Source organism: Pieris brassicae, chromosome 2 (assembly GCF_905147105.1).
Source record: "Pieris brassicae chromosome 2, ilPieBrab1.1, whole genome shotgun sequence".
NCBI classification, from domain to species: domain Eukaryota; kingdom Metazoa; phylum Arthropoda; class Insecta; order Lepidoptera; family Pieridae; genus Pieris; species Pieris brassicae.
The window spans coordinates 5,615,807-5,643,090 of record NC_059666.1 but is presented as its reverse complement, the minus strand read 5'-3'; the positions used below and the strand labels follow the sequence as shown (position 1 = coordinate 5,643,090).

Below are 27,284 nucleotides of genomic sequence, written 5' to 3'. Positions count from 1 at the left end.
TTAGGCCATTGACTCGATTAAATTTTATTTGTTGAAATTTTAGCTTATTAGTTGACACAGGCAGTGGCCGTCAATTTGTCTAGTACGTGACCCATAGGCCATACTAATTTATAAAATATGAGATCTTACATTTACTCTTCGCTCTCAAGTCACTTAATTACAATTGACAAAAGCTTGACATTAATCGTTTAACGTCACTTGTAAGTTGTAAGTGGTTAGTTGTCAATGGTCAGTCAGTACTCAGTGTCATTCCGAGTGTTTGGAGACTTGTATAAGGACGTTTCTTAACGCCATAAAAATTGTTAAAAAGTACAATAACTTAATTCAATGTACACATCAGTTCATAGTGTCTTGTCTAGATATTAATTTTTTAACATCAAAGCTAATGCTTAGTGTAGGTATAACGTTAGAGTTGTAAGTATTCAATATCCTGTTTAGTCAAAACAAGGCCGAATACGAATACCGCCTGCGTGTCGTCAGTAAAGTTTCAGGTGGGTACAATTTGTTTTTAAATTTAATTATATATTCTTGTGTAATTTTAATTTCTCTACAAATTAGGTACTTCGTGATATACGCAGACGTAGTACATTACTATGTTTCATACCTAAAGTTGAAGATATTAAGATACTCTAATTAAACTCAATGTTACTATACATTTTTATTTGGCGGAAATTCTGCATTTATTTTCTAGTATCTCTCTGACCTAGAAAAGAAATGCAGAATTTTCACCTTTTTAAAGTGTTTTAAAACTTATTCCCAAAACATGGCTGTTTACAAATAAACATTATTTTCTAGCTTATTGTGTTCTATATCTATATATATAGAATATTTCTAAACATTACACATTATGGTAAATATTGCTCATTTTAACAAGTTCTATTTTCTCCTTAATGTTGCAATTTTATATTCAAAATTTTGCATCTCAGCTGATTTAGATTGTTCATTTCTTAACAAATGATTGAGCAGACAATGTCTCAACTATTGCATCAATATTTTTCTCACATCATTAAAACCTATGTATTATTAGCAACATCACTTGCTTTTAACTTACCTTCACTAAAGTAAAATTTCATTTGATTACTCAATGCCGTAGTTAATGATACTTGCTTTGATTGACATTAACATCATTTATGTAAAATTTGGGATTCCATACATACAAAAAAAAATTTAAGCTTAGCTGAACATTTGCCATGTTCTGCTATTCCTTTTAAAATATTGTGGAAAACGAATAATTATGTAATTGATATATGGTATATATCACTAATCCAATGATAAAAAATGTGAATAATACAGTATGATCCCTGTGTTCAAGACCTAAATTATTATTATTTTTTCCATAAAATTGAACAGTACATAGTGTAGTGTAGTATAGTAATAGTTTAACAATGCTTAAATTATTGTATATTATACAGTGTAAACTCTAGATAACGATACTGAAGGGACTGCGCATGTTATGGTGTTATAGAGAGTGGTTGTTAAACGAAGAAAAGTAAAATCAGAATTACAAAAAGAAAAACTTTATTTCAGACTAGTGTCAGTAGTTATGTACAAAAAGATCTTATTTCAATGCTATTGAGTATAGTCTGCTATTTTTGTCTGACATTTTTTGCTGCACCAAGGATCTTGATGATAAAGGAAGTAATTTTCCAATAACTTATCTGCTACCAGAGCTTCTTTAATGCTCAGTGGAGGCTCAGGGTCATCCGTTCTTCATCTCCTTGTTCTTGTTTTCACTGAATCCAAAATTTCTTTGTATGAGTGAATGAAGCCGTTGTTGGCAGTTGTCTACTTTAATGTAGGTTTGCAGTATTTCCTGCTATGTTGAACTGTTGAATCCACTTGTTTAATGGAAAGCCGTCGTCGCTATCAACTTCAGGTTCTGTTTCCACCTCATCACTCGTAAAATTAGTACAAGCCGAAAATAGTGCTGTATAGTTGTGGATGTCACTTCTTCCCGGGGTTTAGATAATAAATTAACTGCATACACCATATTTTATGCAAAAGTTATTGAGTTATATGATGACGTTGCTTGAATTTTCCGAGCCATTCCTCTGATGCATTTCGAGGGTCGTTACATGTAGTTAAGACTGTATTTTCTGTATGATTGTAAATTTTGTTTTAACATTTATTTCTTAAATACAAATTACACTGTATTACATACAAGGTTTATGGTATTTGATGCTCTTTAAGATACAATCATTAAAAGGATTTTCATATCTTAAAGTAAAAGATTCAGTCATGTTACTAGACAGTTAATAATTAGTATTATATATCTTAATTTGATTACCTTAAATAGCATGGTTAATACTTCGGCACATGCCACGCCACACGCGATGACTTCGGTAGTTCTATGTTCCCATACCGGGGCAGATAGGTAATTCTTCATAAAAAGATATGTTTTATATTCTTGAATCTTTCATAATGTATTGCCCTCATCTACTACAAAATTATCTTTAGTTACACCTATCAAAGCTGTATCTAACGTATCTAAATAGTTACCGCCATCAATGTGAAATGTGTACAATTACATACGCGCCTGTGATAAAACGAGTACAATTGAGCAATTATGTGATTTAATTTGTATGTGCGGCGTATGATATGGGACGTCTTAAGTAATTTCACTTGCTTTCTATTTAATTAACCTTCGTAGAAGTAGCCTTTTCATTTTCGCTTGTCATAGTGTGTGCCCCCGCGGCGTCACTAGCATGTCTGGAATTGCTTGATAACTGAAAAAATTATAGAGCAAAAAAATTTTTTGGTCTGACATATTTCTGTATCGGTATTGTGTTTATTTGTTTTTCGTGATAGGCAAGTAGATGATCAGCCGTGTCCGATACACTCCGTCGACTTTTTGGGTCTAAGGTATGCCGGTATCCTTGCGAAGTTTCCTTCAAAGTATGAGCGAGTGTTAAATGCTATATAGACCGAAAGTTCTTAGTAAATTAATCTGAAGCCACCAAGCCAATACTGCTTTTAATAACTGGAGACTAACTTAAAATACATTCATAAATAGAAGAATACTTAACTATAATTGTATGCTCAGCTTTACTTTATATAACCTGCAGGTTTCTTCTAATATACTTATATATGAAATATAATATATAAGATCTTTAAAAAATATAAACTAATACCTGCTGCGAAACGCTAACCAGGAATAACCATACTCATTAGTGCAATTAGTGTAATTCTATAAAACGTATTTACGTGTGATATATATATAAATATATAATAGATATTATATTTTATATATAGATAAAGAAAAGATATTTCTAATTAGGACAATAGCAGTTTCCGCTACTCGTCTACTATAACGCCACGGAACCGGTGATCTTACGTAAAATTTGCTTTTGTTCTTTGTTACAATAGTATTAGATAACTATCTCATGATAAACTAAAGCATTTACGTTTTCGTTATTAAGCTTAATTTTACTTTTATACATACTATGCGGTAACACAGAGATGAACCAGCTAAATCAATTCGAATAATCTTAATACAGATAATTTATATTATAGATTTAATTTTGAATAACATAGTAAAAGTGTAAATTGTGGTGAAAACGAATGAATTAAATTTATGTAAATTAGTATAATTATTTATTGAGTAAAATGTAATTGCTAAATATAGTAAGAAAAAACACGAATAATTTAGTGCAATCGGAAACACGTTCGTTTAAGTCAACCGGTTTTTAGCATACAATTTGTTGTGATAGCTAATTAGGCTCGCCCTAGTTTAATTAATTAGATAGATATTCGCTAACGACACTATCTAATTATTTATTTATACTTAAGACGTATTTCAAAGTGATTTTATAGTTATGAATTTTAGTTTAATTGTTAAGTTAAGCAATAAATTATGCACTATGCATACGATATCGCTTAATCTGTAATGTAATGCAAGCGACATATCCAAACATAACTATATTTAATTAGATTAATCATCATATTTAAACGGTTTCTCGTAAATATATAGTATCTCGTCTTCATGTATACACGGTTTTCACGCTCTAAGTGTAACTACTAACTTCCAATACTCAAAAATATTTTGTGATACACAACGCATTTAAACTAAGCCGTATCTTATGCCAAGACCTACAAAAACGTCTTCCAAAAACATACAAGAAATAGTTAATTGATAGCGAATACGAAGCCCTAGTAAACAAGCCCCTATAGCAATCTTCTTAATTTAAACTATTTGGTAATTTGAAATAAAAAACAACAATTTTTATACTATTTAGTATATATAATATGTATACGAATTAATATCTATATCTTGTACATACCAATTTCTCTTTATTTAGTAAATATTTGGGTAATAATCTTATTTTTTAAGTACCTACCTATGTACATAAAAGTTGTTTTTGATTGTTTGCAATGTTTGCTTAATAATAATGATGGCCTAAATTATGTTCATGGCAAAAAAAAGTCGTGTAAAAGTCGAATACATTAATTTCGTTACGTTATAGCCAGATTAAATGGTTTTCTGGTAGCACGCAATATTTGTCCTCACTTAGGCCTATAATTTCTATAAAGACTTGGTTTAATATAATTAGTCCCTAGGCCTCTTATTTTTCGCAGTGAATGGGATTATATGTCATGTTTCCATCATCAGAATTGTGGGGCACCTGAAAATATGGTTAATTTTTATAAATGTTATTTGCGGTATATCGAATTTAATGAAAACACAAAACATCTACACACGTATGAGTTGTTCGTATTAATACCTGCAGCTGTGTTTCAACATCGGACTTCGAGGTAGACTGCGAAATTCCATCCGTATCACCTCGACGTCCTTTGTTCCACATGTGAGCGCATTTTCCTCTTGTAACGTAAAACGTACCAATTCCTAAGTCGGGCAACGCTCTTACGAGCCTTCTAGCACTGTGAGTGGTCTTGGGCGGTATCACCATAAATCAGGTGAACCGTCTGCCCGTTTGGCCCCTTTCCTATAGAATTAATAACGTCTTAAATTTTTCTATGGCAAATAATATACACCTATTATGTACTTTTTTCTTTCTTTTTCGGTGTGGGTAACTTTCACGCTTATTTGAATTCGTGATGAATATTATACATATTATACATTACATTCATGATACCTCTATTGTTGTATAATGTATGTGTAATAGTGAGAAAGTTTAATTGTATAGAAAGATGTGCTAAAGTTTGTGAGCAGGATAATAATGCGAATGAAAGTTGTAGTGTTGAGCTACAAGAGTTATTTGGTTTTAATCAATCTGAAGAAGAAAATTGCCTACAACATTTTGCTAGAAAAATTTAGACTCAACATAAAATTTATATAAATATTACAATGTTTAATACATAGGTATTAATAGAGCGTGTAAAACGTATAATATATTTTTATCATAACAAAAATTTGATCGTTAATCCATTACAAATCGTGAATAACGGCTTAGTTATTTCCGCCGCGCCACACGAAGCAAACCAAATTATAAGTGAAAACGTCGCAATTTGGTAGATTGGACCAATTTTAATGGTCGCTACGAAATTGAAAGTAGACAATTATTACGTCTTTATTGTAGAATGCGTATTGATTATTTATCATAATATTAATATGAACTTATTTGTCATGTCTTGGAAAGCGTTATGTACCCTTAAAAAAGTCCTTGGAGAGAATCTGTACTCGTTGTACAAACATCATTCACATTGTGAATTATGGCATACTTCGGATAGGGTAGCCCCGACTCTTGCCATCGCAATAAACTCTATAAAGGTAGCTATAGGAACGAAGCTTTTAAGCATCTGTATGATACGTTATATATATGCTAATTATCAGTGAAAATGTGTGGCCTACCTTTTTTCTTATACCTCAAAAATCTTGTGTTAAATTTTGGGCGATTGATTACTAATTTATAACTTATCAGTGAACCAGACGTAGACATATTCTGCCATTGTAACTGGTCTTTAAAATAGTATTAGTAAAGGGCTGTAGTACGGTTCGACATTCATGAACCGCTGAACTATTGATGCAATCAATCAAGTAGATAATGTAAACAGTTCCGCACTAAATCAGATCAATTAAGCATGGCTGTCTAACAGTTACCGTAACAGTTTTGTTAACAATACATTCTTTAATCGGAGAGGTCAGGTGTCTAATGATCAAAGTAAACAAAAGGCTTTCGTTTCTATTAACTGAATTTTCTTTAAGAATTTATTTTTTCTTTTTTCTTACGAAATTAATACGGATTGTTTTTTGTGTTAATTTCCCTATCATACTGTCACATTTGTTTCCTTGCGATTGTTTTGTGATACGCGTGCAAACATCTTGTCTTAAAATATCTAAAGATACAACATCCTTCCTTCTCTATCTAAGATGAGAATGTATGTCATTTTAAAGCACACTTGTTACCGACGGTTTTTTTTGTGCATGTTCTTTTTAAACTGATATTAAGTGATACCGCCGCCCATGTCTCACATTGTCAGAGCGCAAGGCTCACAAGTGTGTTGTTAGGGTTCTTAAAAGGCCATAAGTCGAATTGGTTCGGAAACTCAATGGGCACCTCCACATAGTGGTGGTGCACGGCAAAAGTTACCTTAAAAACGGCTTATTTTATTGTATTTCGTGATTAGGCTAATTTATACAGTTGAACGAGTATTAAATATAGCTATTCGTAGATCGTAGTTAAAGAGAGTGAAGACCTATATCAAAGATTCTTCTTTATTCGCGCTATTCATTTCTGAAGGTCGTGTTTGTGACGCCGCGAAGTTTCATCCGCTCACCTTCGGTAAGCCTTAGTGACTGGGTGATGGACTTGTATGCACCTTAACTACATTGGTATAGCGAGTAGGGAATCGTACTCAAGGTCTGGTGCTCTCCACTCTGCTAATCATAATAAGTTTTTCTAAATTTTCGGCCTCTATATGTTACATATCCAAAAAACTTAGGATCCGTTCATAACAAAGTTTCGAGTTTTTACATGTAACCGTGTCAGTGTGGGCAAGTTTGTTTTAGCCAGGGCTTTAACTTTGATATACCAGTGAATTACATTAGTTTAGGTTTTTAATTTACAGAAACAAACTTGCGCTCCGACCGAATTGAACCCGATTCTCCTCACCTAGCGGATGAGGCGCTAGCCTATGAGGCCCTTAACCTAATGTTTTTTTTACTTTCTTAAGGGTTCAAAAGCCATGCGCCTCCTTAATATTACTTGGGACACTACATTCAAGTCGTAAATAACAATATAAAAATATGTTAGATTAGGTTGAAGCCAAACATCCGTACATTCTTTCATTCATTTCAAAAAACGTGTTTTAATTAATTTCTATGAGGCTAAGAGCATGCGCCACCACATAATTGTGATGAAAATATGTAGAAGAAAAATTGTACTTGTGATTCGACAAATATACCCATATTTCTTTAGAGTGACACAGCAACTTAGTTTGGCGTGTATAGTAGAGATAACTAATTCGTGATCTATCGTTCAATCAATTACAGATTTTGATTACTTATGTATACATTATAAAAACATTGAAGGTGAATACTTGAGTAACATCAGCAATAAATGTTTATCGCAGCGATCGGTTATGGCGATAAACCTGAATACTTTGGAGGTAACTGTTTAGGTAGTTATATTGTTTGCATCAATATCAGATTTATCTATACTCCAGAGTTAACGGTACCAGTAAGTTCAGTCTAGTCGTAATCTCTGACGTCATATTTATGTTTCAAGCATCGTAACTACACTATTTGGAGCCGGCTGCTCCACGTCCTTCAATAAAAGAGCGTCCCTTAAAAGGCCGGCAACGCACTTGCGAGCTCTCTGGCTTAAGCGTGTTATTGGCGGTATCACTTAACATCAGGTGATCCTCCTGCCCATTTGCCCTCTGTTGTATAAAAATTATACATGTAATTGTCAATCGCTCTGAAATCTCGCCGATATAAGTGTTTTGTTCTTGTACTGCTATCGGTCTGTTAAGGAGTTGTTTGTATGGTGCGATGCGTGTCAGGCACAGACCGACATATATAGTATTTTATATATGTTACCACAACTGGGCATTATTTCTTAAATGAAGGTTTTATTTGCGGTTTTCATCAAGTAAAATAATATTTAAGACGAGGTTAAGGCCTTTTAGTGTTTGTGGATGCTTAACCATGACATTTTTATTATCAAGTTGCGCACGCATTTCACATCGTATATAAAGCCTCTCCAAATTAAATGTTGTCAAATTATCTATTCCTGGGTCTAGATTCGTCCTAAGTCCTAGAGCTATGTGCCAGGTACATGCTTCTTTGATAATACTTATAAGTATCGTGTATGTAATAAGTTGTATTTTTCCCTTGTACAAATGTATAAAAAGATCTTACATTGACCTTCGCATGGTTAGCAAATGTCTCCATCCGTGACTAATGTTAATTTTGCTAATCTGGTGACGTCATATGAATCTTCTATTATTACGTTTACATGTTAGTTGTATTGAAGGAATGTCTACATAACTGTTATGTATGGCAACAAATCTGTTAGGGTTTTGTATCGCCTTTGCGTAGTTAGTAATACATAGATATAGGGCTGTAGTCTCATTTACAAAACTTCTTTAAGTTTTAGAACTGGAGGTATACTTGATACGGATTTTTGAGGCATAAAAACTAAGACTGATACTGATGCGACAATGTGTCCTATACAGTTTAATCTAACTGCAAAAGAATATAATCTAGTAATACTATATTTATCGTTTATCAATCAATACATGTATTTAAAATTTAAACCTACATAGGAAAAATAAATTCTAACAATTTAAAAAGTTTGGTTTGGGTTTGACCTTTAATACGAGGAAAACTTAAAATTCTTTATAAGATAATATTAATATCACTTTCCATTTTCCTACCAACAATCTTGCTGTGCGGGCATTAAGGTTTATTCGTAACGACGGGTATTTAAGGCAGGTTATTTATGAACGTTTCGAACGCTGTTTATATTAAAATGGAGAGAAAAGTGGTCATAGGTTCGTTGACTCGTATGAATCCCTTTTACCTAATGCAGTGTTTCCCAACGTGAGACAATTTGATTATTTTTTTAGGGGGGCAATTCGAAAATGGAATTCACGTTTTTCATTATGTTCTGAAAATTTCGTGTGTTTCGTTAACAATTTCCTAGTGATTTCTTCCTAAAACATATAATTTACGTTTTTTATGAGAACAATTAAATTTTAAATATTAAAAATTATGTATATTACATAGAGACATAAGACTTTTAGGTAAGCTAAGTTGGGTGATCCATTGATCTAATATAAAAAATACTACGTATTATTCATGTTTTAAAAGTGGCTGTGTGGTTAAATTAGTAAAATTCGTATGCTCTGTGTGCAAATTATTTAATCTCCAAACCGTTTAATAAACGCCCGCGTTTACTTCTCCTTTTGCGACCTTCACATACAAGCGGAACTCTGAAGAGCAGCTGTTCAGTCATGCTCACCCCATCGTGACGGCGACAGGGGCACCATAATAACCTATACACATGATTTTACTTTAAGGTTAATAGTCAACAGTTTGTTTTAGTGAAAACCGGATTGAAGTGCTCAGGAATTAACCCATTTGTTCATATCTTATTAAATTGTTTAAGACTTTTTTCACGCAAAAACGCGCGCCGCTGCTCAGATAGTTGTAATTATCTGTTTTTAGGTATGTTCATTTACTAATTTACATATATGTAATACACTAGTTATTATTCTATTTCTCTAACTATGTTTTTCTTTAAGAGAAATATATATCGTTTTTCCCGTGACGGCTCACTAAACCTCAAGAAAAAAAATAGTTTTAAAAGTTTAAAAATATAAATAAAATAAATAAATCAATGGCGCTACAACCTTTTAGGTCTGGGCCTCAGATTTCTGTATCTGTGTCATGATCGTTTGTGAATTGAATAGGTAAGTAGGTGATCAGCCTTCTGTGCCTGACACACACCGTCGACTTTTAGGGCAAGCCGGTTTCCTCACGATGTTTTCCTTCACCGATCGAGCTAATGTTAAATGCGCACATAGAAAGAAAATCCATTGGTGCACAGCCGGGGATCGAACCTACGACCTCAGGGATGAGAGTCGCACGCTGAAGCCACTAGGTCAACACTGCTCAAAAGTTAAAAATATGTCCGGTTTAAACGTATAGCTGAAAACAAATGACTGAAAGCATTATGCTTTGTTTTATTTTTGAATTTCAAAATATTCTTTATTACGCAGTCATATAATGCTATGATCGTCGTCATAGTATTCAAATGTCGTACACATTACGAGGTGTTAAATAAAACATCAATGGTGAAATCAGCTGTTACAAGACTGGATTACAAACCGGTCCTCATTCATGTTTATGGAGTGATCTATCCATATAGTTGTAAACCTAGATTTCATTTCCCTTCCGATAGATATAAATAATATCCGTATCTTAGTATTGTCGCTTCTTGTTGTCTCGCCCTTAACGAACCTTGAGTCGAAAGTTGGCCCAAAATACTCCCTTACGTCAATGTCTAATACGTTTTTGATATCATAATACTAATAACTCGTTCTTAATTCGAAATACTACAAACTTTAAAATGACTAACCGTTGGGAGTTAGTCATTTTAAACTGCGCTTTCCTGTTTTAACGCGCTTGTAAACTAACGTATTATGTATATATTTTACATCTATTTAGCTTGTGCGAAATGTTCTCCTAAATGTAAATTAGTAATTGTAACTCTTGGCTAGCTTTGATAAGGCTTAAACGTAAATTAAACTTTAGTCACCATAATAAAATGTATTGTTATTTAAAAAAATATACATTATAACAGTTTTATTTCGGAGAATTGTTTTAAAGTAATAAGTTACTGCGAGTGAGGTCACAGGCATTCGTTAACCTTGTAGACTTTCTCTATAATCTACAAATTTACAGTGCTATTGACATGACATATTGTATTGTTACAGATTTTCCATCAGTCTCACCGCGGGAGATCATAGAAAATCTCTGTAATGATAAACAATGGCTGTATTTGCTCCCACGCTCGTTCACTAGAAAACTCATCACTTAACGAAGAAATGTGACATAACGCCATCTAGCGGTAACAGTGCGTACTACGCAAAACGAAACCAAAATGAAACTGAATTTGTTCAAGCGGTCCATGATTTTTGCGACTTTCTTTGGGTCCTGTCTATGTATAGCGTTATTGGTCGCGTCTTTAGGAACCCAGCATTGGGTAGATGCAAGAGCGAGGCGGTTGCAAAACACTGAATCCGAGGGCAGGATTAACTTTGGACTGTTTGAGGGGCACAAAGAATTGAATTTCGGATATGGGTGGAGGCCACACGATTTAAGTAGTAAGTATATTTTTTATGGAGTTACCTAGGTACCGAGGATTTGAACCACACATCAGATTATATTTCAACTGGACGAGTGAATAACTATAATCCTTATTTTAGTAGGCGCCGGAACTCATCCTGCTCGCCGATGGGCGTGGTGTGGTACAGCCGCCCAATTAGCAGTAGCCCTAGCAGCTAGCGCGGGAGCAGCTGTCTTAGCCGCATTGGCATCAGCAGCCAGGCACTCCGCGCAACCACGCCCACTTTTGCTCACCAATTGTGCCACAGGTAATGTAAAAAAATGAACTTTGACAGATCTGAACCGCGTGTGAGCACTACGATCCAGCTCTCTCTTTCCTTCTTAATCGCATTTTCGTTGCTAAGGCATATTTCTTACCTTGGTCGGTCTATCGATTAGAGCATCAGTTTCAGGGAGTTTTATTCAATAAATCACGTGGGGCCCAACGATTAGCAGTTGCATGTCTTGCTTAGTCAGAATTGGCCTACAAAATCTATAACTTAATCGCAGACATGCAATACGATAAAACGTTCCGTTTCACTGAAGAAGCACGGATGAGTTGTTTTTCTCTCTGTATCTCGTACACTTGGTCTTACTCGGAGTTTGTGCTTATAACGCCACCTTCAATCCAGCTAAGAAAAGCTAAGAAACCGACCGAAAAATAATCGATTAATAACTGTAGCTATAATTACAATATATTACACGCGACACGACACGTAACATTATTGTCTTGCATTACGTAAAATGAAAGTGATCTGACCTTCCCACAGACTATGACAGATAGTACTTTCATTTCGTGGTTTTAGCAGCTAACTTATGCTCGCGACTTGCCTCTAAAAAGGTCATGTGAAGATTTTTTTATAATAAATCAAAACCGTTTAAGTTATCATTTTAATTAATTTTTTATTTGTATATTTTTTTCTAAAGGGGTTCTGGACAAAAGTGGAGTTTAACATTATAAAGTTACCTTCATCATAATAATATAATAAACCTTTAATTGGTTCTGAATAAGTTCTCTTATCAATTTTAATTACAGACAATAGTATTATTATATCTAGTATTCTTAAATATAGTTAAACAGTTATTGAAATTGTAATGAAGATAAAACATATGTTTTATTTGATTCAATCCACATATGAATAGCCAAGAAATATTAGTATTTTAGATTCTCGTAAATCTTCTATTAAATAGATCTTAATGTATTTAAATCCCCGCCCAACTCATCTGTATAATTGAGAGCGCGCAAGATAGCCATAGCTCGAGAATCGTTCCGTGGTATACTGACGTAACGACGGGTGTAAATACGGTGACTCTCGCATACCAATGATGATAATGAAAATGCCCGGTCGCCGTAGTTCACTGTAAACACAAATAAAGGGACATGTTAATAAAGCACAGACCGTGCCTGGAACGGTTCTGCGAAAAAAATATTAAATATTTAAAGGCGGCAAACAAAACCGAAAGAGCGGGCGAGCAATTGCGGACCCGGCTCGCCCATGAATATTGTAAATAAAAATATTACCAATTATATTATTATTATTATTAGGCGTAGCCCGCCATTCGCGAACTAGTGAAATTAATTAAATATATCTATCTTTTATGAGATAAAAAGTCCCTGGACACTGTGGCAGTAGAGTGATATAAATTAAAAAAAACACAAATAAAGACATTTTTGAGACTGACCCATTTTTATAGATATGCACCATTAAGTTGTTGTACCAAGGAAACTCAATAGTAAGGAAAATAAAAGGAATACTGTGCCCTGTAAGACCTTGGCTAATGATATAACTCTCTTTCATTTATTATTTTTCGTTGATAAATCATTGCCTATTATGAAAATACATATTACTTTTAAAGTTACACTGCGTTTGCGATAAATGTCAGGACACCTATATTACATAAACAATGGTCAGGATGGTTTGTTTTAAAATGAATATTTTACAAATACTTTACTAAACGTTGAGCAGTGTTGATCTGGGGCTTCAGCGTGCAAGTCTCATCCCTGAAGTCGTAGGTATCGAACCTTATTTCTATGTGCGCATTTAACATTCGCTCTAACGGTGAAGGAAAACATCGTGAGGAAACCGGCTTGCCTTAGACCCAAAAGTCGACGGCGTGCGTCAGGCACAGAAGGCTAATAATAATAAAGCTAATAATAACCTACGTGCCTATTAGAACAACAAATGATCATGAAGCAGATACAGAAATCTGTGGCCCAGATATAGAAAGGTTGTAGCGCCACAATTTTTTTTCTTACTAAACGTTACAGTAATGATAACGTAAGTTATAAACCTGATAGTTAAAGAAATCATTTATTTGTATGTACCATCGACTGCTCCGTGTTTGTCACTGCAGTGCATGCGCAGGGCTCCACAAACTGACTCGTAGTATCGTTCTTCGTAGTCACATATTATATCTGGCCTGTATAAATTAAAATATATAACAGCCAACAATAATTTAAAGTTGTATTCAATAGTTACTTAGGATTGGATCCCTCTGTTTTGTTGTATCAAGAATTTTTCTATAGCTTTTATGTTTGTGTTTTAGATTTCAAATCAATGCATGTGTCTTAAATTACTTACCAGGTCAGTTCTGTTTTTAACGAAGGTGTTGGTTTAATAATTTTTCATGAAATACGGGAAAATAACCCATAAATATTACAAAATGTACCTGATGATTTCCCAACAATTAATCAGCTCGGAAGCACAATCAGTCATATTGTAGGAGCTACGGTGGACTACGTCGAAGTTAGTTTTCTTATAATACAGGCCTGGAAACTCCATAATTTGCCCAGAAGCATTTTTACTCCAAACTAAAATGGCAACGCTTAGGAGTTATATATACTAATTAGTCTCCATAAACTAAAGAAGTTATACATGACTACGACGTTATTCGTTGGAAATAATTATCCTAAATTTAACTAATGTATATTATATATAATGCAACAGTTGGATCAAGACATTATTACTTACTCACTCTTAGTACTTTAATAAATGTTAAATACAATCCAATCCAAATGGATGCAATATACTTAAGTAATGCATAATAAAAAATATTATTATTACAGTATAGTGTTTAAGTGATATTAATTTAAAAAAAATATACGTTTAACTATATATAAGAAATGTGTTGCGTAGTTACAATTTTAAAAAAAAAGTTGGAAAAGATGGATGGGGCCTTTCTACCGGACGGAAGTAAATAGGATATGCACACATAAATAGTTATTATTATTATATACTTACAATAGAAAATAAAACTTAAAAAAACCTGAATTATTATAGTATGTTTCATGTTCCTACGTCTGTCACCGAGTACTAACCAGGCTAAACTCGGATTTAATTAACTTTCTTAATGAACAATTATTCTTAACACGTTAATTTTGTATTTGATCTCGTTCATCATGTTTTTACATCTGTTTAAGTGAATGGTAAAATTTAATGAAATTTCCTATTATTATATGTATGTATAATAACAAATTAATTTTGTATATTAATATATATGCCACGGTTAACTTATAAGCAGTACGTTACGGATCAGTTTACAATATGGTGAGATAAATTTAATTAATTAAGGTTTAAACACCTTATTATATTTAGTACATATTGTGTTTATGACCTCATTTAAGACTTAGATATGTTTTATAGACGTCTTCCTTCTTTCCCAAAATAAAATAATTATTATTTCTACGGATCTAAAGTCCTATAGACTTCCTATTCTGTACGCCTTACCTACGGAGGCGGTATATTAAGAAATACAGATAACTACAAAAAAGTTCGATTTTTCTTACATAACATTAATATAATTTCAGTACTATTCTGTCTCGGCGCAATGTCAGTGTGGCTCACTGAGTTCTTCCTCCGTCTGCAGCATAACGTTATGTCTGAGGAAGACCTCGCAAATACATGGTCATCCGACTTAACGGCAGATCTGGGATTGTCCTTCTGGTAAGACTATAATCATTTAGTTGGTATAACGTTATTTGGTAATTTTTATTACTATATGCTTTAGAAACAAGAAACACCAACATTTCATTCATATATACTACAGCCGTGTTAATTTACAAAAGAATGTATTTAATTTATATATTATTATTTATTAAAGTAGAAACAAAAAAAGTTTATATAGTAAATACCACTAATCTTTGTGACATTTCAAAAGTTGTTGAAAAATCACATTTAAGCGACGAAATCTATAGGTTTTTAAATTTCATTTTGACCTATGGTTTTATAAAGTATGGAATTGAGTGACGCTAATAATATACAATTTTTTTATATTATTTCAGGTTAGTGGTTGCAGCTTGCATATCAGCATTTATCAACAATGTATGCATTTTAATTGCAATGTCAGATGCGCCTGATTCGGACGTCGCTGCTCCCGCGTTAGAGGAAAAATTGAATGGAGCTATAATGCTTTACTAAGAATAATCTCTAAAGAATCTCTTGTGAACTTTGTTTAACCTACCCTACAGAACCTAAAGGAGGTTGGTTTACATTTCGACGCGTATGTGTTTTTAAATCTTAATAGTGCAAAAAGTTTTGATAATACCGTACTTAAAAAAGGTTAATAAACCATCCATTCCATGAAAGGTGAACAATAAGGATTGTAGTTTAGTTCTTAGATGTTTACAAATATGAGTTATGCCGTCTATTGTGTATTGCCATTTTGGCGTATGAGGCTGAATATGTAATAATAATCCGTCCAGACATTGTTGTATTGTCGATTGTTATTTCTAAATTAAGTAATAAAATAATATAAGCCCGTCCTTGAACTATGTGTATTTACTGTTCACTTGCTTAGTAAAAAGATTGTTGTACTTGTCAAATTTCTAAACCCGTTATGCCGCTCATTGCGTTAATTGTAATATTAAATGTACTTATGCATTTTATGTATTAGTGACAATGTCTATAGATAAATCATTTCAACAATCTTGTATAGTAGTATCTTAATCAATACATATAGTTTTGCAACTTTGTTGTATACCAGCAGTACACTGAAAACCTTCATATAAATCCGGAATATACTAACATTAAATATTTATATTGATGATATAATATATATAGAGAGGGAATTGTGAGATTTTGTATGTTAAAACTGGTTGTGTGTGGTTACTTAAAGTCGTATCGACAACAAACCGTACAACGCCGCAGTTAAAAATTAAATAATTGTGATAGATATACTCGTTTTAATCTGGTCAACGTGTATTTTGTTTAAAATGTTATCTTTGCCTAAATAAAAGTTGGTTTAGAATACCAGTGTACTGTTGGTAAATATTTACCTCACTGATTTAGCAGTATTAAGTATTCAAGACTAAGCGCAAAATTATTTTTCATTTATTTTATATTAGTGCCATTAGGGTTAAGTTTTCTGTAATTATTTCCCTTTTTTTTAACTTTTCAAAAATAAATATAATTTTTACAAAAATGTCTTATTTTCTTAAATTACACAGGTTAAGTAAATAAAAATATATGGCTAACAATTTTTCTCAAAAACATAATATTTTGAACATATACATCTTAAACATTGTTATTTAATCACATAACATTCAGTTTAAGTGTATATCTTGAAATAAATACTGTGTTTGGTTTTCAGCCATCCAAGAAGAAGCTCCTCCTCAAAAGCTATTTACATGTTTCATTATTTGCTAATTAAAAAGATTTACTTTAAAGAATCCAGCTCGATGGACCAATGTACAGTTTGCTAGCTAGTGGACTGTGAAAAGTGTGTTTATCTTGGTATGTATTGAATGTCAGGAGTGTCCGCAAGCTGCACTAGATAACTAAATATATGAGAGGGTGAAATGTAACAACCCTACGTATCCCTAAGCCCTACAGATGTACCCTAACACATAAATAGTGAATATATAAATAAGTATGGGATGTCTGCACCAAGAGACCTAAGGTAACAGACAGAGCCCTACGGGTAGGATCATCTCAAAGCTATTGGGCAGGCTCACCACGATAATTAAGGGCTTGAAGTAGTCTTCGCCACGTTGAGAGGAAGCCAGAAATGAATATGACAGAGCAATATTCAAATCTGATTTATTGTTCAAAGGCAATATCATAAATACTACTTACACCTATTCACACATACATAATATTAATTTAGTGAGCTGTTGGTGGTGTATTGTGCACCTTCAGCTATTAACATTTTGGAATACACGTGAACGACTCACGAACGAGTCAGAAATGAAAAAAATATAATTCAAAGTTACTCTTCAGCTAATAATATTTGGAACACACATGAGCCGTGTCAGCAGTTGGTCAGTGTTCAAATGAAATTTGAACAGTGTTAAATTCAAATATTAAATCAGTAATAAAATTTATTTCAATAATATTATTTAACATTCAACAAGTGATATCACAATTTTACTTATGCTAGTTTTTGTTTGTGAATTATTATTTTTTTAGTGGCCTAGCACCAAATATTGTAGAACCAACGCGAACAGTTGTTGCTCCCAGTTCAATCTGTAACAAAAATAAACAACTGCTTGGACGAGGCAAAAGCTGGACAGGCTGCAGAGCAAGGGAAAAGTAATAAACAACAAAAATACTAGGTGTTTTCAGGCAATTGTGATCTCTTTGATGTTGACTCGTCGAGCTGCGGCCTTCAAGCCCTTGAGTGACAGTACTGGCAATAGCTAGGGGTGGAGCTTTCTTCTCTCAATGAATAAATATGGAAATACAGCGAGTAAATGGTGCCAACATTAAAGGTACACTAGTGCCACAGGGAACCAAGTTTTTAGATTTATTTCTTCTAATATTTATACTGTAAATATTGGATTTTGATAATTGTTTAATCTGTAAAATTTTCGAAAATTTTAGTTCCAATCTTAGCCAAGGTTCTCCCCATAAAAAGCAGTTTAAATGTTTTTTGTCATGTCGTATCCTCCTAAGTTCTGAATACAAAAATTATTTTAATGTAATTTATTTTGTTTACAGTAAATGGATGTAAATTAACAAGAAAATCAGTGTGACCTTATACATACTTTAGCGCATAAGAAATAATGAAAGACATACCGCATGTTCATAATCCGCAGACATTCCCATAGATAATTCAACATCATTGATGTCCAGATTTAGTTTTTTACAAACATCTTCTCTACATTTGGCAAGTAACAAGAAATCTGGATTTGGCCCAAGAGACAGATCATAATCATACTGCCCAATAGTCATAAGACCTTTAAGATTAAGGTTGGGACAATTTTCTAACACATGCTTCACTAGTGTGCTAGCTTCTGAAGGTTCTATGCCATTTTTAGCTGAAATGATATTGTGTAAACTTCCGCACTTATTGTAATAATTATAATAATAGGTCTATTATGTAAAATACAAAAAGTAAATTCCTAAATACTGTATAAAGAAATGATTGGAATGAGAGTACAAAAATAGTAAAAAAAATATTTAACCTTCTTCAGCACTTGTATTTACTTGCACCATAACTCGTAGTCTCTCATCTCCTTGACGGAATTTTTCCCACTGCTTGTTTAAGTTATCTGCAAGTTTTGCAGAGTCAACTGTTTCAACAATGTAAAGCTTAGGTGACTGAAGTAGTTTGTTTATTTTATTGGTTTGTAAATGACCAATAAAGTGCCTGAAATTTAAAATGACAGAATAGTTATTTTAGTAAAGCTCTGTATCGATTTATTTATGAAAACAAATAGGCTTACCATTTGATATCTTTACAAAGCTCCAGTATTTGGGGATCATTAGCTTTTTCGGACAGTTCATTCACATAGTTTTCACCAAAGTGTCGCTGTCCAGCTTCATATGCTTGTATTATTAACGTTGCTGGCTTTATTTTAGATACAGCAACTAATGTCGGTACAATTTGCGGCAAATCCTGTGCAAACCAGTAAACATATTTTAATTTAATTCTATTAAAGGTCATGATTGAATACGACAGCTCTTTTAAAATTTTCATAGGAAATTCATTATTTACCTTACTTCTTTTAGACACAGCAGTTTCTATTCGACTCAAAACAGTTTTTAAACCATACATTATGTCGATATCTTGTTCGACGTTTGAAGACATTTGTGATTTAAGTTTAGTTCAATTAACCGTTGCCCGCTTCTCCTTCAAGTTTAGATAGTAGTATTAATTTCTAACCCTATTATTAAATTCATGAAACTGATAGTGATTAAAAACAAAATATATGTCAGATAGAACTAGTGTTACATTTTGTATTTATTTATTGACAGTGAGCATTCATTGGCTAAATCCGCAACGGTTAAATTTTGTGGCTTATTGCTACTATTATAGCATTTCAATCTCTATTTATGTTTGTGCAATAGTTATGAAATACCTTTTTTTGAAGATTATGTGGCTTGGTAACAAATAATTATTAAATCAATTTAATTCTGGTATGATTTTTTTTTGGGATTTTATGACCTGGTAATCTAGTATGACCATGTAGAATGTAAGTTGAAGTGGGCGATACAAATCGTATGTAGATATGATAACTACTAAAGTGTACTGACTCAATATAATATAGTTTTCGTCAAGTCTTGATTTATTCTAAGTCTTGATCTAGATATTTACTATAAACGGAAATTCACTTTTTTTTTCTATACGGTAGTATGATAAGTATCGGCCGCATGCGGCTGGAAATAATACTATCTACAATAATACCAAATTGTATTATATAATTAGGATATCTTATATATATAAACACAACATCCAAAACTGATTACTGATATTTAACTTTAAATCTGATTCGGAATTCGGATACGAGTCTCAAAAAAAGCGAACCTACCTATGACTACGGAACCTGCTATTTGCTCCTGTTAAATGGTCAGTATCATTAGTATTAATATTAAACAGACTATTAGCTTTAAAATACAATATGCCGCCACGCACAGCTGTTGTCAGACTTGATATTTGACACCTTAAATATAAATAAACTGTCCATTGTCAAGATTCTGCCTATTTGAAATGTCTATTATTCTTTCGTTTGTTTTTCTGTTTTCAAGTTTGATGTTACGACTTACGAAATACGAGTTACTACTTCCAAATTATTAAATATTAAGGTTCAATTTTCCAAACATTTCATTGTTTTCTCCCTCATGAGTATTATGATACTCTAAGATAATTACAATATAAGTGCTATTCTATAATCAATAATGTTTGTGATATCAACATTGTCAACACAGTAGCCGCAAAACGCAGCTATGAATTTACTCGAAAAAGCCGAGAAATCACTCGAATATTTAAAAAACTATGAAGGAGTTGCAAAGTATGTTATAATAGATAGTGTCATATTGAAGTGGTACATGTTTTGCGCATACACTGGTTGTTTTTTTATTATTGCAGAGGTCATGAATTGCAACCCGCAGCCGGAACATTGGGTCGCTGTCTGGGTGCGCTAGGAGCTCGATCGAATTGCGCTCGGCATTATGCTAATTTATTAAGCACAGCTGTACCCACTTTACTATCCCTTGCCAGCCATGAAAGCGTAATTATCAAATTATTATTGAATAATTAGAAAATCTTCACAGAAATTTTATTTAAATTTTCATAACATTTAGTATTCTCTGTAACTCATTATTGTTTTTAGGCAGAAGTACGGTTGGTGGGAGATGAGGCTTTAAACAGAGTCATTGTTGGTGGGTTTGCTTTTAATGCATATAAGACAAATGCTATCTTGTTAAATCATATTGATGTCAATAAGAATGCAAGGTAATTAATTAATTTTTATTCCCTGTACAGTAGAAACACTAACTTGTAACATTTCTTTCTACCAAACATGTCATATAATATTTTAGATTTAGTTATTGCATTTATTTAATAAAATATGAAAATCCTTATAAATCATAAGTGCATAATTTTTTTAATAGTTTATATAAGGCATTGGTGTGTTGTATGTGTTAATATGTTTTTTTGTATCTTAAGTTGTATATATTTGTAGATGGAATCGTGCTGCCATCAACAGAATCTGCCTTGGAGAGTCCTGGTTACGTCCAGGTATGGGAAAAATAAGATCCCATGCACAAGCATTATTCCCAAAACTGAGTCAAATTATCAGAAGCACTACTGAGTTGCAGCTTGTGGTGGAAGCTTTAGAAAGCAATTTACCAAGATTGCTAAATGCCTTAGCTGAATATAGTACAGATGAAGAAATCTGTGGTAAGACAATTTTACTTGATTTCCATAAGTAGTGATAGAAATCCTTATAAAAAAATGATAATAATCTGTAGGCCTTTACTATAAGAATAAAAAATAATATATATTTTATTAGGATAAAACGCTATAAAATTATTTTATTACAATAAATACGTACTGCATTTCAATTGAATATTTAAAAAAATTGCAAACATATACAAAAATTTCCATATTTTACAAATAGCTTTGTTCATCTCAATATATGAAAAATTATAAAGTCTTTAAGTTCAGGCCATAAAATTCACAACTTTGACAACCACAAAACCATTGGTAAACTTTTTCGCTTCATAGTGTGGACAAACATTTATATTTATTGCTAATTGATATTTATTATTTTTTTAATTTTAAGTTAGCCTTTAAGTAAGCTGGGTAATTTTAGTATTTGCTTAGTTAATGTGTGTAAGGGTGGTTAGGACTATAAACTTTGATTACATTTATTATGTATAAAATGCATCATAGTTTGAATTATTTATGATCTATATTGCTTTTACTTTAAAGTTTTTACTTTTTTCAGATCTCTCTCGTTCTCTAGTATGCCGTGTTGAATGTATGGAAGCATCAGTTCGACGCGGAATAAGCTCATGCCTTGGTCATTTATGTGCATACAGGGAGACACTTCTTACACAGATACTGGATAAAGCTTTTGGTAAATATTTCAGTTGAAAACACATTCCGACAAGTGTGGACCTTAATCCTGATTAAGATGTATCTACAATTTAGACTCAGGTCTTAGGAAGTTGGTACAAATGAAATAAAATAAGGGTTTTTTATTTAAAATTAAAAAAGATGCATTATTTCTTAATATTAAAATGCAAAGATTTACGGCATTAAAATTAATTGGTGTTTTGTTTTAGAGAAATTGTGGCCAATGGCAGTTGAAGACACAATAGCTATCAGCTGGTTTTGTGTGATCAAAGCTGTGTTTCAAATTAATGATGTTAACAAATTTACTGAAAGTGATCTATTTACTGTACAGGACTATTTGGAAGTAAGTCTACAATCATTATTATTTAAAGTTAATATAGTATGTCATCAATTACACCTAAAAGCCGTAAACTATCTAATCTTTATCACATATTTAATAATAATACTGAGCTTGAAAGGAAAAGAAGTAAACTTGTTAGTTTATGAGATCCTAGTAAGAAAAACAAAGAGCAATACTATGGCTTAACATTCTTAAGAGACATTAAAATAAAACTACTAACGAAACACAACACACAAATTATATAGCAATTCTTGGGTCAGTCTTATAAAAAACTGCACTTTCAGTTGTACCAGCTATGTATATCTTACATAGAAGCGTCCACCTCGCATAACGCTCAAAATGCAGTCCTGGAGTGCCTTTATGTATTACTTGGGCTCCCAGGGCCCCATAGACGGGGTCTTACTGCAACCAGACCTGTATCCGTATCTTTGGAACAACGAAACACACGTAAAGGACATCGCCGTAACTGTAGTAAGTTTGCTTTCTGTTTTACTGATTTCTCTGGCATTGTATGTGTATTATTTGTTTGTCTCCCTCATTTATTTGTTATGAGATTTTAATAGTTTGTGTAATTAGACCAATTATTTATATCATAATTTAAACATAGGGAGGGTTAAAGTATTATGTAACGCAATTTTTGGATATTTTTGACTCTCCCCCCCTAGTATTACTAAAATTCGCAATTATGTGGCGTAAATTACCGGAAATTCGCTAAAATACATTTTCTATGGTTTTAACCGTGTTAATATTGTCTAAAACAATGTTACGTAATCCGTATCCCCCTCGCGCCCCTGTAACGCATCGTAATTATTAACGTAAAATTTTAACCAAAGGAATTAGTGTTATTGGTATTCTGAATTAGACGTTTTCTTTTGTGTAAATTTTTGTTGCTAAAATCAATTTTAAAGAATATGCATCATTACGTGTTTTGATTTTCTAACGACAAAGGAATTTAGCTTGTGTTTATAAGCTTCATAACGCCTGGTAAAATAGGTCAAATGTTTAAGGTTACACAAGTGCGATATCCTTCAATGTAACACAACTACCATTGGAACCTCGAGAAACGGAATTTGCCCTGAGTGGAGCTCTACAGTTAGGAAGTGTTCTGCGAATTGGTACACCTACATCCAGTATAGACGACCTTAACATACAGGTAAACTGTTAATCCCCTTTTCTTAGATTTTATGAATGAATGATATTTAAGTCGCGTCCATGAGTCAAATATATAATATAATATTAAGTGAAGTTAGTTTCACCGCATTTATAATATTTATATATATAGATTATAATATTTAACCATTACTGTAAAATGTACACTGTAGATGTTGTATAAGTGTGTTTCAGTAATTTGAAATATTAATTATTAAGAAAAACACTTTTTGAACGGATTGAAGCTATGTATTATTACTAAAAACTTACAATTACTTACATAAAAGCTATGTTAACAAAAGACAATATTAATTATTATTTGCTGTTTCAAATGTTAAATTTCAGTTTTCTTAAGTTTAATTTTTTTAAAATACATTTTGTCTATAAATGTACATACTTGTTTTCTGTTACATATAAATAGGTAATCTGTGTAATCTGTTTTGGCTTTCTGTATTGACTAAGTGTTTTATTTTATAATGTATATGTTAGCTGTGTAATAAAAAGTACTTAATCATTTATGCTTATCCTTTACTTTAAAGAATTCTGTATCATATATTGTATAATGGCATTTCAAACGGAATAGTGAAATTATTTCCTGTTTTAGACTCCAGAAAGTCCAGAGAGTGAGATAGATAGTGAAGTGGATGCGGAGCAGCTATCTCGTGCATTGTCCGAACGATTCCAACGATGCGACGATACTGATGATGACGATGTTGCTAGTAGAGAACATGTTAACAAGGTATTATTTCTACTTCAAAAAAGGAGGTTACAAGTTTGATCTTCTTGAATGTATATATATATATATATTCAAGCATTCTTGAAATTGGATAAAGTCATATCGAAAGGATTTTTATTTAAATCTTTGAGAACCGTTTCAGTTTAACGATTTTTAATCAATCTATATTAGTAGTTAAATTAATCAGAAAAAAATGGTAATACACATAATATAGTTAGAACACGCAATGATAAATAAGTCACATATCGAATAGGCCAAATAAAATAAATAAATATGAAAGCTCAATATTGAGCTTACATAGGGTTACATTATAAGCCGCCTCATAATGTAACCCAGTCAACCAGCTAATAGACACAAACACGAAAAAAGTGAAGGAAACAATAATCTTGAAAAAAATTACAAATATGTAGTTATTCGAATATATTCTATTAGAGTAGGAGTTATAGAGCTAATATAGAAGATAGGTCAATAGGGGCTTATTGATTTAAAAAAATGCGTGTCAACAGATTAACATAGGCCGATCGAGTGAGGATCCGAGTGTGTTATATTGCGCACGGCTTATTACTTCGCGATTCTTGTTGGCTGGATCTAGAGGGGAATTTGTGTCTGATAGGTAAGTACCTATTGAGCGATGTCGCAGTTGTTAAGACTATATATACTCTTGGCGATTAAACATTGAACAAATAGTATTACCGTTAGTACCTTCTTCAATCACCATCACTGCTATTCGATTAGCCTGCGAGTAATTTTACATCCAAGAAGCAATTTATTTAATCCTGTTTTGAGTTCTTGTGAATGTGTTCTTATTATTCACGATTCAATTGAATCTAAATAATTCTTTAAACATCAAAACAGTTTTAGCTTTAACTAACAATTGCATCTAACATTTTTAAAGTCATTCTAGTGAGCTATTAGAAAAGACTGACACAGAAGTCAAAAAAGAGATACATATTAGAATAAAATTCTAAAATTACCGCGATGTATTCAAGCAAAATACTTATATTGCAGATAAATAATCTTGTGTGTATTGAATTGAATGATAACTTGATTAATTTCAGGTCAGTTCGTGTATCTGTCAAGTCATCGGCTCTGTCATGTTTGAGTGCACTTTTGCGATTGGCACCACATTTACTAACACACTATCTGGACAAGGATGCTGATCTCAAGCTATTGAACTGCTCAGGTATGTTTACATTTTTAATGAAATAATAAAAAAAAAAATTTTTTAAGAAAAGATTATTTTAAAACTTATTATTTTGCTATAGTTATTTTTAAAAATATTCTAGGATCATCAGAAGGCACCGATTCAAACCAGGATAATATAAACGAATTTATTCTCGAACGAAATGTCTGCTATCAAGATTCTATTACAGAATCCATCAGCCAGGACTTATTAAAAAGCTCTGATAGCATCCTAACTTCGAAGAAAGACGTTAAATCTTTAGAAAAATCGCTTGAAAGTGAATTGAAAAGCTCCAAAGACGTTGCAAGTAATATTCTAGATAGCAAGTTAGTTGCCAGCGGCTTCAGTGCTGATACAAACATGACTATCAGTAACTTTACGTCAACTACAGACGAACAGTCAACCGGTTATCCCATGACCAGTAGTGGAGTCCTATCTTCTAGCATAGATTTGGATATGAAATTCGACCATTTTGGTGACACAGAAGTGAAAGAAGAAACAAGAAAAGAGAGAGTAGAAGAGTCTGAGAGTAAGAGTGAGGTGATAGAGTATCAGCATATGAGTGAAGTGCTTCTGTTAAGCGACCACAATGATCCTCAAGTCCGAGGTTTAGTGCGCAATTGTGTGGGGAGTTATTTGGTAGCAGCTTTGCATGTAGCGCAGGGTGACTATACTAACTGGCGGAGTTATACTGCACTACCTAGTGATATTGCTGATGTCCTGGCGGTTGAGAAACTAGTCGATCTTATATTAAAAGTAAGTTAAGAGTTATTACATCTAGCAAGATATTTACGGCCCCGTATACTTGATACAGGGCCGTCCCAAAGTTGTGGGACATGTAGGAAAAGAAGCCTTAACATCGTTCCTTTCTTTTAAAATACCTACTATGTTACTTAAGAAGAGTTATTGGTTTTTGGCCATTCTTTCGATTGGTTATGATGCGAGATGAAGTAGGGGTGTTTTTTTTATATTTAAGTCGGTTCGATTCCCAGACGAGGCAAGTAATTTTAAGAAAATCTTTGAATGCAGAATTACTAACTTTTAAAAATAACAAAGTCTTCTTTCAGTAAAATACTATATCTCGCCCTGTATATCTCCTATAAGTTGTTCTTATTTTGACTCATGAACCTAAAATTCAGTAAATTCATTAATTCATATAGAAATGTTTTAAAAATTGTATTTGTTTGTTATTGTATGAGAAAATATTTTTTTCGATTCAGAAGATAATGTATCTTTCTTTAGGCGCTGGTTGAATATCGTTTTTTGTGTTGTTCTATATAACTATTTTTGTACAAATTGTTAAATCGATTTACTAAAATCAGTGATTTTAAAGTGACAAATTTCATGTTAGAAACTTAAACATAACTTTTATCATCTCTATTTAAGGGTTTGCATGATGACATGCACTCAGTTGTGTCAGCCACATTATCAGTCTTAACCAATTTGGCACCTTCACTGTGTCACTCGTTTGGGACAGCTCTGGCAGAAATAGGCACAGTAGCAGATAATTCATATTGGCTTTGTCGACTGAATCTTGTGCAGTTCTATGAAAAATTACCGTATCAGAGGTAGGTGAAGAAACCTTTTTAAAAAATTTTTTTAATAAGACTTAGTAGTAGTATTTTCAATTCTCCCAACTGTCATAATTGTATTACTATTTTACTGGAAGTATCGGTTTAAGTTAAACGTTTGTCAATATATCAGTCTTACCAGTTGGATTTAAGAGTTTTGATCCATCACTTTTTCTATATAGTTGAAGGTGTTTTCTAATTGGTGAGGT

At 32.6% G+C, this 27,284-nt stretch overlaps 3 protein-coding genes and 1 long non-coding RNA gene across 5 annotated transcripts in view; 2 read left to right on the top strand and 2 right to left on the bottom strand.

Moving 5' to 3' along the window:
• The first annotated feature begins 247 nt into the window (after window positions 1-247).
• On the top strand, window positions 248-16,038 carry LOC123720448. Of its 2 annotated transcripts, none has more exons than XM_045677053.1 (5): window positions 248-491; window positions 10,903-11,292; window positions 11,395-11,562; window positions 15,102-15,237; window positions 15,576-16,038. In XM_045677053.1, the coding sequence occupies exons 2-5, from the start codon at window positions 11,070-11,072 to the stop codon at window positions 15,709-15,711; spliced, it is 663 nt and encodes a 220-aa protein (XP_045533009.1). In that variant the 5' UTR covers window positions 248-491; window positions 10,903-11,069; the 3' UTR covers window positions 15,712-16,038. The 2 variants fall into 2 exon arrangements, with proteins under 2 accessions (XP_045533009.1, XP_045533010.1); XM_045677054.1 differs by lacking the exon at window positions 248-491 and adding an exon at window positions 9,523-9,631.
• On the bottom strand, window positions 12,390-14,640 carry LOC123720449. Its single transcript, XR_006756062.1, has 4 exons — window positions 14,536-14,640; window positions 13,964-14,105; window positions 13,620-13,714; window positions 12,390-12,652 (listed from the first exon to the last, which is right to left on the bottom strand). It is a non-coding gene; the product is annotated as an uncharacterized LOC123720449 (long non-coding RNA).
• A 1,561-nt stretch (window positions 16,039-17,599) lies between the features above and the next one.
• On the bottom strand, window positions 17,600-20,116 carry LOC123720793 (pyridoxal phosphate homeostasis protein). The gene is made up of 6 exons (XM_045677557.1): window positions 20,046-20,116; window positions 19,232-19,366; window positions 18,960-19,132; window positions 18,699-18,883; window positions 18,310-18,551; window positions 17,600-17,757 (listed from the first exon to the last, which is right to left on the bottom strand). Exons 2-6 carry the CDS (start codon window positions 19,322-19,324, stop codon window positions 17,689-17,691), a joined length of 762 nt encoding a protein of 253 aa, XP_045533513.1. The 5' UTR covers window positions 19,325-19,366; window positions 20,046-20,116; the 3' UTR covers window positions 17,600-17,688.
• A 176-nt stretch (window positions 20,117-20,292) lies between these two features.
• The window catches only part of LOC123717807 (huntingtin), a 31,395-nt gene continuing 24,403 nt past the window's right edge, over window positions 20,293-27,284 (top strand). The window contains exons 1-13 of the mRNA XM_045674025.1: window positions 20,293-20,525; window positions 20,603-20,744; window positions 20,847-20,968; window positions 21,198-21,415; window positions 21,966-22,097; window positions 22,306-22,439; window positions 22,721-22,907; window positions 23,444-23,589; window positions 24,190-24,324; window positions 24,828-24,934; window positions 25,380-25,504; window positions 25,608-26,260; window positions 26,891-27,072. Coding sequence (XP_045529981.1) covers window positions 20,461-20,525; window positions 20,603-20,744; window positions 20,847-20,968; window positions 21,198-21,415; window positions 21,966-22,097; window positions 22,306-22,439; window positions 22,721-22,907; window positions 23,444-23,589; window positions 24,190-24,324; window positions 24,828-24,934; window positions 25,380-25,504; window positions 25,608-26,260; window positions 26,891-27,072 — 2,348 coding nt within the window. The 5' untranslated portion in view covers window positions 20,293-20,460. The remainder of the gene's footprint in view (window positions 20,526-20,602; window positions 20,745-20,846; window positions 20,969-21,197; window positions 21,416-21,965; window positions 22,098-22,305; window positions 22,440-22,720; window positions 22,908-23,443; window positions 23,590-24,189; window positions 24,325-24,827; window positions 24,935-25,379; window positions 25,505-25,607; window positions 26,261-26,890; window positions 27,073-27,284) is intronic.

Excerpts from the sequence above, each read along its gene's own strand:
- LOC123720448 (XM_045677053.1), top strand. The coding sequence starts at position 11,070 with ATGAAACTGAATTTGTTCAAGCGGTCCATGATTTTTGCGACTTTCTTT. Across the intron at positions 11,293-11,394 it reads GAGGCCACACGATTTAAGTA|TAGGCGCCGGAACTCATCCT; the intron begins GTAAGTATATTT and ends TCCTTATTTTAG. Across the intron at positions 15,238-15,575 it reads GATCTGGGATTGTCCTTCTG|GTTAGTGGTTGCAGCTTGCA; the intron begins GTAAGACTATAA and ends ATATTATTTCAG.
- LOC123720793 (XM_045677557.1), bottom strand. The coding sequence starts at position 19,324 with ATGTCTTCAAACGTCGAACAAGATATCGACATAATGTATGGTTTAAAA. Across the intron at positions 19,133-19,231 it reads CTGTGTCTAAAAGAAGTAAG|GATTTGCCGCAAATTGTACC; the intron begins GTAAATAATGAA and ends TGGTTTGCACAG. Across the intron at positions 18,552-18,698 it reads AAATACAAGTGCTGAAGAAG|CTAAAAATGGCATAGAACCT; the intron begins GTTAAATATTTT and ends ATATCATTTCAG.